The sequence below is a fragment of the Calliopsis andreniformis genome, unplaced genomic scaffold, assembly GCF_051401765.1.
Source record: "Calliopsis andreniformis isolate RMS-2024a unplaced genomic scaffold, iyCalAndr_principal scaffold0022, whole genome shotgun sequence".
In the NCBI taxonomy this organism is placed as follows: Eukaryota; Metazoa; Arthropoda; class Insecta; order Hymenoptera; family Andrenidae; genus Calliopsis; species Calliopsis andreniformis.
Window position 1 is genome coordinate 7,799,995 of NW_027480432.1, and position 12,528 is coordinate 7,812,522.

Here is a 12,528-nt window from a genome sequence, read left to right on the forward strand (position 1 = left end):
TAGGTGACGTGGTCCCCCCCACCTTGGAACTGGGATTTCCTGACAATGAAGCTGTTACGATCGGGCAATTCCAGGCCGTGGTAGCAACGACTCGGCGACGCCGTGGACGCCAGCCTGATCGTTGAAAAGGACTCGTGCGTCTGATGAGTAAACGTGACACTGACTCGTGAGTAAAACCGTGGAGGGGAACCGGTCGAGGAGCCAGTTACTCGCTGGCGTCTCTGCAGACTGCTGTGCATTCAGTCCAGCCTCGCGCTAAACGACAATCGGACGTTCTTTTCGACTTTTTCTTGCTCGAGGTGACTAGTTGCGAGCTGAGAGAGCCAGGCTTCGAGGATCGGCGAGATGCTTTTGAAAATGGTGAGTGGAGCTCTGGTACTAGGGTCTGGCAGTTTGGACTATGGTGTGGGATGGTTTGGGGACTTTTGGTAGCGATATTCTGAGGATGGGTTACTGTTTACGAGTATGCACATTTTGGAGGGGAATTTGGTGGTCTTCAGAGATGGAGTTCACTCAGTTTCTGTTGAGTTTGGTTTTGATAACGTGGATGTGAGTCATTGGACGAGTTGGTACCGAGAGAGATTTTTTGCGCTTTATGGGATCGCTATTTTTATCAGGCGCAGCGTAGAACGACTGGATATTATATTTTATGTTAGATTACACTCAGAACTTTGCTTTTGATGATACTGAAATAAGTTGTTGAATGAACTGGTTTCAGAAGAGGGTTTCTTGCTTATACAAATTTGAAATCCATGTGTTAAATGGTTTTCTGAATAAATGGATTTGAATTTTGAATCCTGTAGCAATGGGTAGAATTAGAATTTGGTATAGGTTTCTGGAACCTTGAGTTCTTTTAAAAAATACTTCTAATAATAATATTTCTCCTGAAAATTAGTGTATTATTATCATCAACATTTTATATAAGCACGATGTTCAGACATTAATTTTACTTAATTTTAATTCTACTATCTTGTTAATGATAGTATTCTTTCTGACTATTTCTTGCACATAGATCATACTATAATAATAAAAATAATAATATTTCCTGGTATTTTGCAGTGTCACTGTCACAGAATCAATTTCCAAGAAAAGTCTGGCTGCGAATATTGCGATACTTCGTATTTCAATAATTGTAATGTTATCACAAATCAGGCAAACGATAAAGTAAACATGTTTTGGATATCAGGACAAGTGAAGTGATAGATATGTTGAGCGTTAAGAATGTTGGTCCCCTTCAGGACCATAATCAAGAATTCCCATTTGTTTACATTAGTGTGTACCCCTTGATCTCTTCAAGTTTATGAATTATATTTATATTTAATTATATATTGAAGAATTTTATTAGGATATTTAATTACTATTATAACTGAGAATTCTTTCTATTTTTGTGACAGTAAATATTCTAGTTCTCAAACTAATATATAAATATTAATTAACAATCGATAAGTTCTTAACTCTTGAGAATTTTGAAAATGATAAATACCAAGATTCATTTATTATACTGTGAAGCTTTAACATTTATTCTAGATATATTTAGTATCTACTATAAATATAATTAGAAGTATATTCATATCAGTATATTATTAATTTTAGTATCATATTAATATTCCATTAAACTTAATCGAAAATATTTATGAAAAATATAGAAATAAATTCTTTAGAAAATTTCGAAATAGTTTCTAGATTCTCACAAACTAGTCACGAAACTAGTCTTCTTTAAAAAAAAAGAATTATTTTAAGCTCTACTTCCTTGTCAAACTTATTCAAACCCTCTTAATCTTCTCATCATTAAAAATTTAATACTTTGATACTCAGAAATTTCACTAGGGAGACGATTCAACAGAATTCTCGATTCTTCATTCAATCACAACATTAACAATCCGCAAAGATTGCGTCCAGCAGATGACCCTTGGCTTTCTCAGCTGAGGAACTTTAACCGCGATAAGATATCGTTTTATATGCGTTTTTCCTTTCCTATCTTTCATTTCATACAGACCCTCGCCATTTTATTATCAGCCTCGCGCTATCTCCTGCATCTAGCCTTCTCTAACAATCTCTTCGATGGGCCTCGCAATGTTCCATCAGAAAGGGTCGTTGATTTCTCACGCAAAGTGCACAGTATATCCTGTTGCGTTTTGCGCCAGCCATCGACCGTGAAGGACAGTCCTTCCACTATCTTTTTTGTCGATGTTATCACAGAGCGATCGAGAATGGAATTTTCAATGGCCTCTGCGTTGATGAGGAACGCTGACACTGTTATGAAATGTCCTTTCGTTGCGACATGACGATCAGGTTCAGTTATGAAAGAAGTCGATTCAGGCAGAATTTCGATAGCTCTTGTTCTGTATCGAGTGAACCAAAATGGCTGACGATGGTTGAGGTTCTTAAAAAGATTTTTAGTTAAATTGATAACTAGGTTTTGAGTCACGATGCTTATAGTTGAGTGAATTTTTTATCTTCTTTATTTCTTATTTTATTTCCCTTATGATTTTAATAGGTTCATTGTCACGCTAACTTTGCCAGAAATTCTATCACTTTGGCAGCGATTCCAATTTAAATTTTCAATTTTTCTTCATTTCCAATTGCCTCATTTTCTTCTTTATTTTAAAGTGTAACTGTCGTTGAGATTCTTTCTATTATTATTATTCATAATTGTGTAAGTTACTGTTACTGACAATCGCGTAAAAATTGTCACTCACATAGGAGTGACATAGCAATTAACGTGTTAATGTGAAAGTCGAGGAATACTTTTTGTGATTTCAACATTTCAAGTTAGAACAAAATGGAGACGTACCTAATTAGAGACACAGAGAATTTAATGTTCAGTTGTTATAGTGTTAGTAATATAAGAAATCTCTAACAAGAGCATTGCCATACTATTATTCAAAGTAATTTATAATAGCATACAGAAAATCCACAATATTTCAATTTTTACAATTTGTCAATCTTTGTAAGCTGTTCATGGATACTTTTCGAACAAGATACTAGAAATTGAATTAATATAAATATTGTGACTCCTCCATACCTCGTAGCCAAGATATTAATTAATTAGTATATATTCTTAGAAAGCTGAAACTTCGTGTGGACTTAGAACGAGTTAGGACCAACTCGATTTTTCTGCCATTTTGGTGTACAACTGCGCGGAACAGCCATGGCTGATTACGCACCTCGTACGTGGTTCGTTTGCTAATATGGACACGTACTCCAGCAAAGAATTTACTTGTCATTCGTTGGATGTTCCTGTTGGCATTGGTGATGTTTCTCGAAATGTTCATATTCACGAAATTACGTGTAAAGTTTGTTGTCGTCATTGCTAGAGTACAGGCAATGTTTGCTCGTTAGAGTAATTGTTTCAGTTATAATTAATAGGTACAATGTTATGGATAACTGTAAATAGAAAGCTACTGTTATTTCAGCTGATATTCTAGTAGAAAGTACACCTTTTGCTCCAATTAATAGAAAGAAGGTGAAATAGTATTGTGGTACTTTGCATATTTCGTTCTAATTTTATGCCACTTTTTGGTTTTTATAATTATAAAAGGTGGAAGAAAGAAACGAGAATACAATTTAAAGCAATATAAAGAAATTCATTTTTTCTTTCCAGAATTCCTGAATCTAAAAAGCGACAAATGTAGAATATTAATACAAATAATTTGTATGCATTAAGTATTCTATAAAAAATAAATACCAGAAACTCCTACTATTTTTACGATCTCCTACATTATTTTAGTGTAAATAATTTTCTAAATATTGTATATTCTTATTATGAAAGCTCCTAGTTAGTACAAGCAAGAAACTTACAAAAGAAACTATCATCAAAATAATAAATTAGCTTCAAGAAATAAAATAGAAAATAATAAGCTTGCAATAAAAAAATTTCTGTAAGGTTTTCAAAAGAAGAAACTTCCATAATAAAAATTGAGAATAAAGCTCAACGCTTAAAACTTCTTGACAAAGTCCCCAAATTATCATCGTAAAGATACTGTACACGTGTATAAATCATTCAAATATTTTCATCCACGGAATAATCGCCGTGTTTTTGACAAAACATCCAGCTCACTAAAATGTCGTACGAGGAACTGGAAAGTCGCATACGAAATTACGTAAAGTCGACTTCGTTATTTGCATAAGGGGAAATTGATGGGTATGAATAATCGGGCGAGAGTTTCCCACGTTCAGAGTTGTCCTGCAAGGAACAACCGCGCAGGCGTGGTGGTGTTTTCTCTTCCTTTCGTCACACGTTAATTTCAGGCAAGAAAGTCGGACTCTATGATGTCACGGTTTGCTTCGCTGCTTTCACTTGTCCCCATGTTCGATTCCCTCAGATTTACAGCCAGTTTTTCTGTCGATTCCACGACTAACAATATGTGACAGAGATAGCCAAAGCTCGTATTGATAGGCCACGTTTTGCTTATCAGAGATATTGTAAAGCCATATATTTTATGTTACTGTCCTGCTTGATTGGGAATGTGGACATTTATGTGAGAAGAGGACTAAAAACAGAGAATTTAAGAGAATATTTTTTTGAGAGAATAGATTTAGTTTGAATTAATTTTAATAATGACAATGGGACACAGTGTTTGGTCAATGTTGATATAGGAGTCATTTATTATGGAAATGAGGCAACTCCATTTTTGTAAAGAGTTTGATTTCAAAATTTGATTTACTGTGATTCATATAATTCAATAAAAGTCAAAGTAGTAGGAAATCAAATTTTTTTAAAAAATGGAGTTGCTCTATTTTCATGACAAACGTCTCATATCTGTGATTACCGATATGGTAAAACGACATTTGTCGTTTTAAAATTAATGTCACATTTTTAGAAAAATTGAGTTTGTACCTCAATTCAAATCTACAAGTTTACATTTTTTACAGAAGGAAACTGAACTGAAGAAACTTTAAACATAGAAAAATCATAAATGTCAGTAGAATAAGGTTCCTCCTAAGTCAGACATAAAAGTCAGTAGAATAAGTCTTGTCCTAAGCCATATATAAAAATACAGTGGAATAAGTCTCGTCCTGAGTCAGACATAAAAAGGCAGTAGAATAAGTATCGTCCTAAGTCAGACATAAAATGGTCAGTAGAATAAGTCGCGGTCAAACACAGAAAAGTCAGTAGAATAAGCCCTAAGTCAGACACATTCCAAGCGAATTTCAAGCATTTTCTCAATAATTAATAACTCTGAAAACAGACCTCATTTTTAACACATATTTAACATTCTACCAGGTGAGGCTCCCTATGCTATACTAGATAAGGTGGCACCTACTGTCGAACATCCTTTACATGGTTCCATTTAACACCTTATGGCCCAGTGGTCTTAAACTGAAACCAATTTTCCTAGCTTGTTATCCCATAGATTGTTATCAAATTCAGTCAAAATGAATTTATACTGTGCCTTTTCATTTTCATATCCTAGACCCTGAAAGGCTAAAAAAAGAAACAAAATTGCCTTGAATAGAATCGACTCTGTATATACAAAGATAAGCATAGATAATAAATAATACAATGTCTCTATGTATCCACATACGAGACACCTAACTATATCAGAATTTATCCTCTGCAAAACCCCTTCAGCTCTACCTAAACCACTTATCCCCCTAAACAAATAGATAACTCCCCCCCAGCTTGCAATAATAAATTAAAACGAGACACCCTGTATATCCCAGCATATCTCCATTTAGATTATCATAAACGTGACAAACAGTGTACCCCAAGTTCCATTTCCATAATTCAGCCCCACGAAAGGACCCGTCTAGATTAGTCTAGATCACCTAGTTTTGGTAAACAGAGCGTGACTCCTGCACGAAGCTCTTCCTCCGCTGGGAATAAAAGTGTCACAGATAGGGATGACGCGCGCGTCGATGCGTTCGCCGATATCGCGTTGACCTCGTGCACGCGATCTAGAAACTCGCATTAATCACATTTTGGAGGTCACGGCTATAGCGGCTGTCGAAATGGAGCGAGTTGCGAAACCGCGACACGCGTGGCGAACCTGATGCCATTATTTTTCGATCTTCTTCGCCTGCGTCTCCGCCAGATCGTCGCTTTCTCCGATCCCTGGCGAGAAAGTCCTTCCACGAATCGTTTCAATGATATTGATTTAACCTGTCCACTATACAGAGGATACAGTATCAATTATAGCTGTATGTATATTATGGATCGATAGACTATCAGTGAAACATTTCCTTGGTGTCAGTTTTGAGAGTAGAATGTTGGTCGAGTTTGTTTGACAGCATGTGTTTGACTGACAGGACTGTCTTGGTTGTTTATGCTGTAATTATTCTTGCTTTTGGTTTTAGAGTACTGACTGATGATATTATGTAATACCTTTTGCTTGAAGAACTTACTAGTTGTATGTAAAATTGTGTTTTGGGTCTGTTTCTCTTTTAAACTAAGGCTTCGATTGTTATTTTGTCGTTTTTGAGGAGGAATATATTTGTGAAAGATGAAATTTATTATTCTTTTCTTTTAAGTAAATTAGTGACTTTAATTTTTTTTTGGAGGTATACTGTAAAAAATGGAATTTGGTTTGCAAAAACGAAAATATAACACAAATCGATATAATTATTGTTTTTACATTGTAGGAGTAGATAGGATGAACAATAATATTAAATTTCTAGAAGACACGAACTTGCAAACGTAGTTTTACTAATATTTTATTAGATAATATTTCTTTGTTAATAATTAGACTGTAGGTGTTCAAGTAATCTTTATAGTTATATCTTTAGAAACATAATTCAACAATGTGTTTAGACTTCATGCATGTGAACTTTACTTTCGATATTTTTTATGTTTTTTCATACTAAAATTCACCTAAATGTGTCTGACTTGTGACTTATTCTACTGCTGTTGTGCACTAGCTAGGTCAAACGTAACGAAGTTAGTAGAATAAAGTCTCCAGACTGACATAGAAAAGTCAGTAGAATAAGCCCCAAGACAGGCACTGAAAACTCAGTAGAATAAAGTCTGCATCATGCACCAAAAAAGTCAGTAGAATAAGCCCTAAGACAGACACTGAAAAGTCAGTAGAATAAAGTCTGCAGCATGCACCAAAAAAGTCAGTAGAATAAGCCCTAAAACAGACACTGAAAAGTCAGTAGAATAAAGTCTGCAGCATGCACCAAAAAAGTCAGTAGAATAAGCCCTAAGACAGACACTGAAAAGTCAGTAGAATAAGGTCTGCATCATGCACCAAAAAAGTCAGTAGAATAAATCCCAAACCAGACATTTCACGAATATTTTAAATGTTTTCTCAGATACGAATCCTCAGATGCAATTTTGTATGTAATTATTTTTGTCTTACTTTAGGAGAACATCTCGTAGGTGTTCTCTATTTTTTTAAATAATTAAATTTGCATCTACACAAAAATTTCAACCTTATAATCGCTCCCAGCACATCCCACAAACCTCCTTTTTAATCACACCTTCGCGAAGTCACAACTTTCTACCATTTTCCCGTCTTCCATTTTTGCAGTTTCTATCTGCAAGTATAAAGCAGTTTCTCCGAAAGAAACGTCTCGCTTTCCCAGATTTTCTAACCGATCATCGTGTTTTCAGGCGATGTCGGCGCTGTCCGTGCTGTTCTTGCTGAGCAGCGTTTCAGCGCAATGTCTGACTGCAAATGACAGCCCAGGCATGATGAATCCTGCCTCAAAAAAGGCGCTGACCGACGCTCGGTTCGCTTTCGCCCTGGACAGCCTGAAGAAGGCTGCGCTGATCGAAACCAAAGATAACATTTTCTACAGCCCTCACAGTCTCCATGAGGCTCTGGTCCTAGCGTACTTTGGCTCTCGTGGAACCACAGAGCAGAAATTGAAGAAGAGCTTGCACATACCCAATGACCTGTCCAAGATCGATTTGCAGAGATTCTATGCTTTTGAGAATGTTCTCAAGTTCACGGTAAGGAATTTTCTCTGTTTTTCATTTTTAAGCTAATGAGTTTGCTAAGAAGAGCTATAATTGTTGATTAAGAGTTTTAAATTGGAAAAAGATGGTTCGTATAAGGTGCTCTAATATTATCAATTTTTTCTTCGCAAAAGTTAATAGTTAATATTACTCGATAAGAGTTTTGCACTTAAGAGTAAAGCTAACTCAACTCCTTTTTTGTTATTTTTCAAGAGAGTACAAAAATAAGTGTGATCACGAAGTTAGTATTATAGATAGTTAAAGTAGTTCATACTGTTAAAAGCCTACTTTATTTGTCTTTCTTTTTATCATAATCTGTTTCTTCTCCCAACTTGTTATTTCTGTAATCGCTAATTCCTTTTTCTCTTCTTAATTTTATTTTGTTATTTCTTTTTATTCTTATTTCTGCTTCTATTTCCTTCTTCGTGAATTCTTTTATCCTCTTCTTCTACATTTCCTTATTTTCCATATTTCATTTCTTCTATAATCTATTTTTAATTATATTTTGATTGCCCTAGAATATTAACTTTTATCACCAAAATTTTCCCTTAATCCTAAGCTTAGAGATCTTTCTTTCACTGCTCCTTGGCCTAAGATCCTAGCCTCCTTTATTTACCAAACAAACAGTGGAAATAGATTTCTCCTATAAATATTCCTATTAATCAAGAAAAAGAGAGTAAGACGCTACATAAAATTAATTTTTAAACAATTGAACTTCGTTTACTCTTACTCTCATATACAGACTCTCACAAACCTGAAAACCTAATTTTAATATTTTTCTTCTCCAGGACAATGTCACTGACTACGAGTACAGGTCTGCCAATCGCTTGTGGATAACAGACAAGAAGAAACTACGAGAGTGTATGTTAGACTTCTTTGGTGAACAGCTAGAGAAGACCGATTTCCAGACTAACCCCGAGGCTGTTCGTCAACGTATTAACAACTGGGTCAGCAACATGACCAAGGGGCACATTCATGACCTCATTGGTCCCGACAGCATCGACGCGAACACTGATTTGGTGCTGGCTAATGCTGTCTACTTCAAAGGCCTCTGGAAAAGTCGCTTCGACCCTGCCAATTCCAAGAGAGACCTATTCTACAGCTCTGGGTCCCAGAATTCTATGGTTACGTTCATGAGGCAGAAGGGCAACTTCAATCACCGTAAGTTTCGATGATATTGCAGTCACTACGCGCTATGAACTCGCGACTCGTTGTACTTTACAAGGAAGGAGCTTGTGGAGTGATAGAAATATTTTTTGCGTGTTGGTAACTTGGTTCGTCTTGTCAAAGAGATTAATTTCAATGACACTGTATGTCAAAATTGGACTTAGGAGTTGAAGGTGTCATGTTACACATATGTCGTTTCGAGTACATTGAGTTTAAGATTAATTTGCATTTTGTGCATTTTGTATAGCATATTTAATCTTGATATACTAGAGAGTAGCAAAAATAACGTTAATAGTTCATACTACTATTCAATAAAAAAGCAGGAAAATTAACTTCAAGCTTAATCTACTTGAAACAATATATTTGTTACATGATACATGCATCCCCTAAGCCCTTCAATTATAAAATTAGATACAAGTAGGTATTTAAATCGTATATTTGGTTGACTGGAATTAAATGAAAATAAATCGATGGTATATAAAAGATATAGAAATCTTGAATTCTTAAAATATTATGAAGTCTTTAATTTTGCTTATTTTCAATTAAAAGATAGCAGAATACACAATGTTTAAATAATTTTATAGTTAAGAAAGTAGTAATATATGAAACTAGAGAACATTGTAGATCACGATCCATTTCTTTGCAAGCTTTATGTTCGCTCAGAAATTAAGTAGAAGGCTAATGATACTTTATTTAAATCGAATACTGTTTAGCATTATATTAAGATTAGAAAACAATATAGTTGGTGGTACCATTTTAATCTGGTCAAAATGAAAGCAGGAAGTGCACTGATAATAGCACGTGAAGATAATAAATATAGCGAAGAATTCGCGTAAACTCTAAAATAATTGCTACTATGTAGATACTTGAAACAAATGAAAGAAACAAGTTCCAAGATTTTACTATTGCTAATAATTTCCAAGGCAAACGTGTTTTTTAAATGGCTCATAAATTCATTGTTAATTCTAGACATTAAAAAGCCTCTAATTTAATTTCCTTTAGTCTTATCACTTCAAATTTGTTTTTAGAAATCCTGATATGTTAACCTATTTTTCATTCAACTTATTGCAAATTTAGCTAAACTTATAATTACACAAAATTCTAATTATTCCCTCTCAGTATTCCATAGGGGAGCAGTCACGCTCAACCATCACCACAGACTGACAGCCATCGACCAAATTTCAAATGTAGAAATGACAGATTCAATGTAGTAATTACATCTAAGAAATTATAACGTTACTTGCAAATTAGTTATTTCTTCTATGAGTTATTTCTTAGATATAAAGTAAATGTCCCTGGTACCTGGACGCTTAAGACGTCACATGTCACAGTAAGTGGACAACCTGTAATTCCATGTTCTGACATTTTAATTTTGTAGCAATAGCTGAATATACTTACTATTTAATAATATGTAGTATATTTTTGTTTCCTATTGGAGACATTAAAATCTAAGCTTAAAATGAAACAAAATTAACTACTGGAACATTTACTTAATTACTGTATTACTGTATACAGCTACTGGAGAGATCTATCTCTCCAGTAGTATCTCTCCAATGGAGAGAGTTATCGAACAGAACAGCACATAGTATATTGATTAAATGTAATTTTTAGTAAATAAAATTTGTCTTCAATTTTTGTTAAAAATATGGGACGAATTTTTGCATCAACTCAATATTTCTATGTCTGAAATTTGGTCGGTGGCTGTCGATCAGTGGCGATAGTTGATCCTGAGTGCTCCTTAAATCAAATTTCCTGGTTGGTTTATGAAGCCAGTTGTAAACCTAATCCAAGAATAATAAAAAAAATTCCTTCTCCGCAAATAGCAAGCTTCTCAAAACCACAAAACTTTCAAAATCGATCTTTCAACTCCATTCACAATCTCCTCCCAACTTCCCCTCAGCAATGATCCCACGCCAGAACTTTGCTCCCTCGAAGAATCACTAGAAAAACTTTTCTGTTTTCCAATTTGGTCGGTGGCTGTTGATCAGTGGCGACAGTTGATTCTGAGTGCTCCTTAAATCAAATTTCCTGGTTCGTTTATGAAGCCAGTTGTAAATCTAATCCAAGAATACTAAAAAAGTTCCTTCTCCGCAAATTGTAAGCTTCTCAAAATCACAAAACTTTTAAAATTGATCTTTCAACTCCATTCACAATCTCCTCCCAACTTCCCCTCAGCAATGATCACACGCCAGAACTTTGCTCCCTCGAAGAATCACTAGAAAAACCTTTCTGTTTTCCAATTTGGTCGGTGGCTGTTGATCCTGAGTGCTCCTTAAATCAAATTTCCTGGTTAGTTTATGAAGCCAGTTATAAATCTAATCCAAGTATAATAAAAGAGATTCCTTCTTCGCAAATAGCAAGCTTCTCAAGACCACAAAACTTTCAAAATCGATCTTTCAACTCCATTCACAATCTCTTCCTAACTTCCCCTCAGCAATGATCCCACGCCAGAACTTTGCTCCCTCGAAGACTTACTAGAAAAACTGTTCTGTTTTCCAGTTATTTCCGAGATGCTCGGCGCCCACATCCTCGAGCTGCCTTACAAGGGCGACAAGATCTCCATGTACATCCTGCTGCCTCCCTTCGCCAGCGCGAGGTCCGCTGGCGGCGTGGACCAAGACAGCGACCAGCTGCGTCGCTTAATCGAGCGCATCTCCACCGACGAGGGATCCACGGAGCTCCGCGAGATCCTCGACTTCGGCGTGCCCCCTCGCGAGGTGGACGTCTTCCTGCCGAAATTCACCATGGAGAGGGACCTGCCCCTGGCTGCCCTCCTCTCCGCGATGGGCGCTGGCGAGCTGATGACCCCGAGCGCCGCCGACCTGCGTGGATTCCTCCAAGATGGCGAGAGGTCCTTGCACCTGGGCGACGGAATCCATCGCGCTCGTATCGAGGTCACGGAAGAGGGAACCACAGCAGCTGGCGCCACAGCGCTCTTCAGCTTCCGCTCGGGCAGGCCTCTGCAGCCAGCTGAGTTCAAGGCGAATCATCCCTTCGTTTTCTTCATTTACGATAGGTCCATGCACACGGTCCTCTTCTCGGGAATCTATCGAGTGCCTGATTCGCAGCAGAGCAATGTTTAAGGGGAGTTTCAGTCGGAGAGATTAGAGGCACTTCTAGGCGTTTGTTGTTATGGTAGATGGAAGTTGCGTAGGTGAAGGAGCTGGAAGATTCGATGAGTTTTGTGTGGGTATTTACTCGTTATGAACTCGTGAGTTGCGGCAGGAATGAGTTTTTACAGTGAGAGAATGTTCTTTGGAATATTTTAGTTGAGTTTTTTGAGAGACTTTGAAGGAAGATATTATTGAACTTTCTGACCATTTTATGGTTATTTTTGGAATTTATTGAGAACACTGTAAGCATTAGATATATTGGTAAATTTGATTCTTCTAGAGTCTAAAGGAATTTAACTACTCTTTTCATCATTTCACTACTCTATTCAACTACTCTTCAAT

General features: G+C 36.2%; 1 protein-coding gene across 1 annotated transcript; it reads left to right on the forward strand.

The window, feature by feature from the left end:
* Window positions 1-124: 124 nt before the first annotated feature.
* On the forward strand, window positions 125-12,327 carry LOC143186814 (serine protease inhibitor 88Ea). The gene is made up of 4 exons (XM_076390601.1): window positions 125-360; window positions 7,559-7,900; window positions 8,695-9,067; window positions 11,573-12,327. The coding sequence occupies exons 1-4, from the start codon at window positions 346-348 to the stop codon at window positions 12,154-12,156; spliced, it is 1,314 nt and encodes a 437-aa protein (XP_076246716.1). The 5' UTR covers window positions 125-345; the 3' UTR covers window positions 12,157-12,327.
* The last annotated feature ends 201 nt before the right edge of the window (window positions 12,328-12,528 follow it).

Coding starts and splice junctions, on each gene's coding strand:
- LOC143186814 (XM_076390601.1), top strand. Junction 7,901..8,694: donor AGAATGTTCTCAAGTTCACG/GTAAGGAATTTT, acceptor TTTCTTCTCCAG/GACAATGTCACTGACTACGA. Junction 9,068..11,572: donor GAAGGGCAACTTCAATCACC/GTAAGTTTCGAT, acceptor TCTGTTTTCCAG/TTATTTCCGAGATGCTCGGC.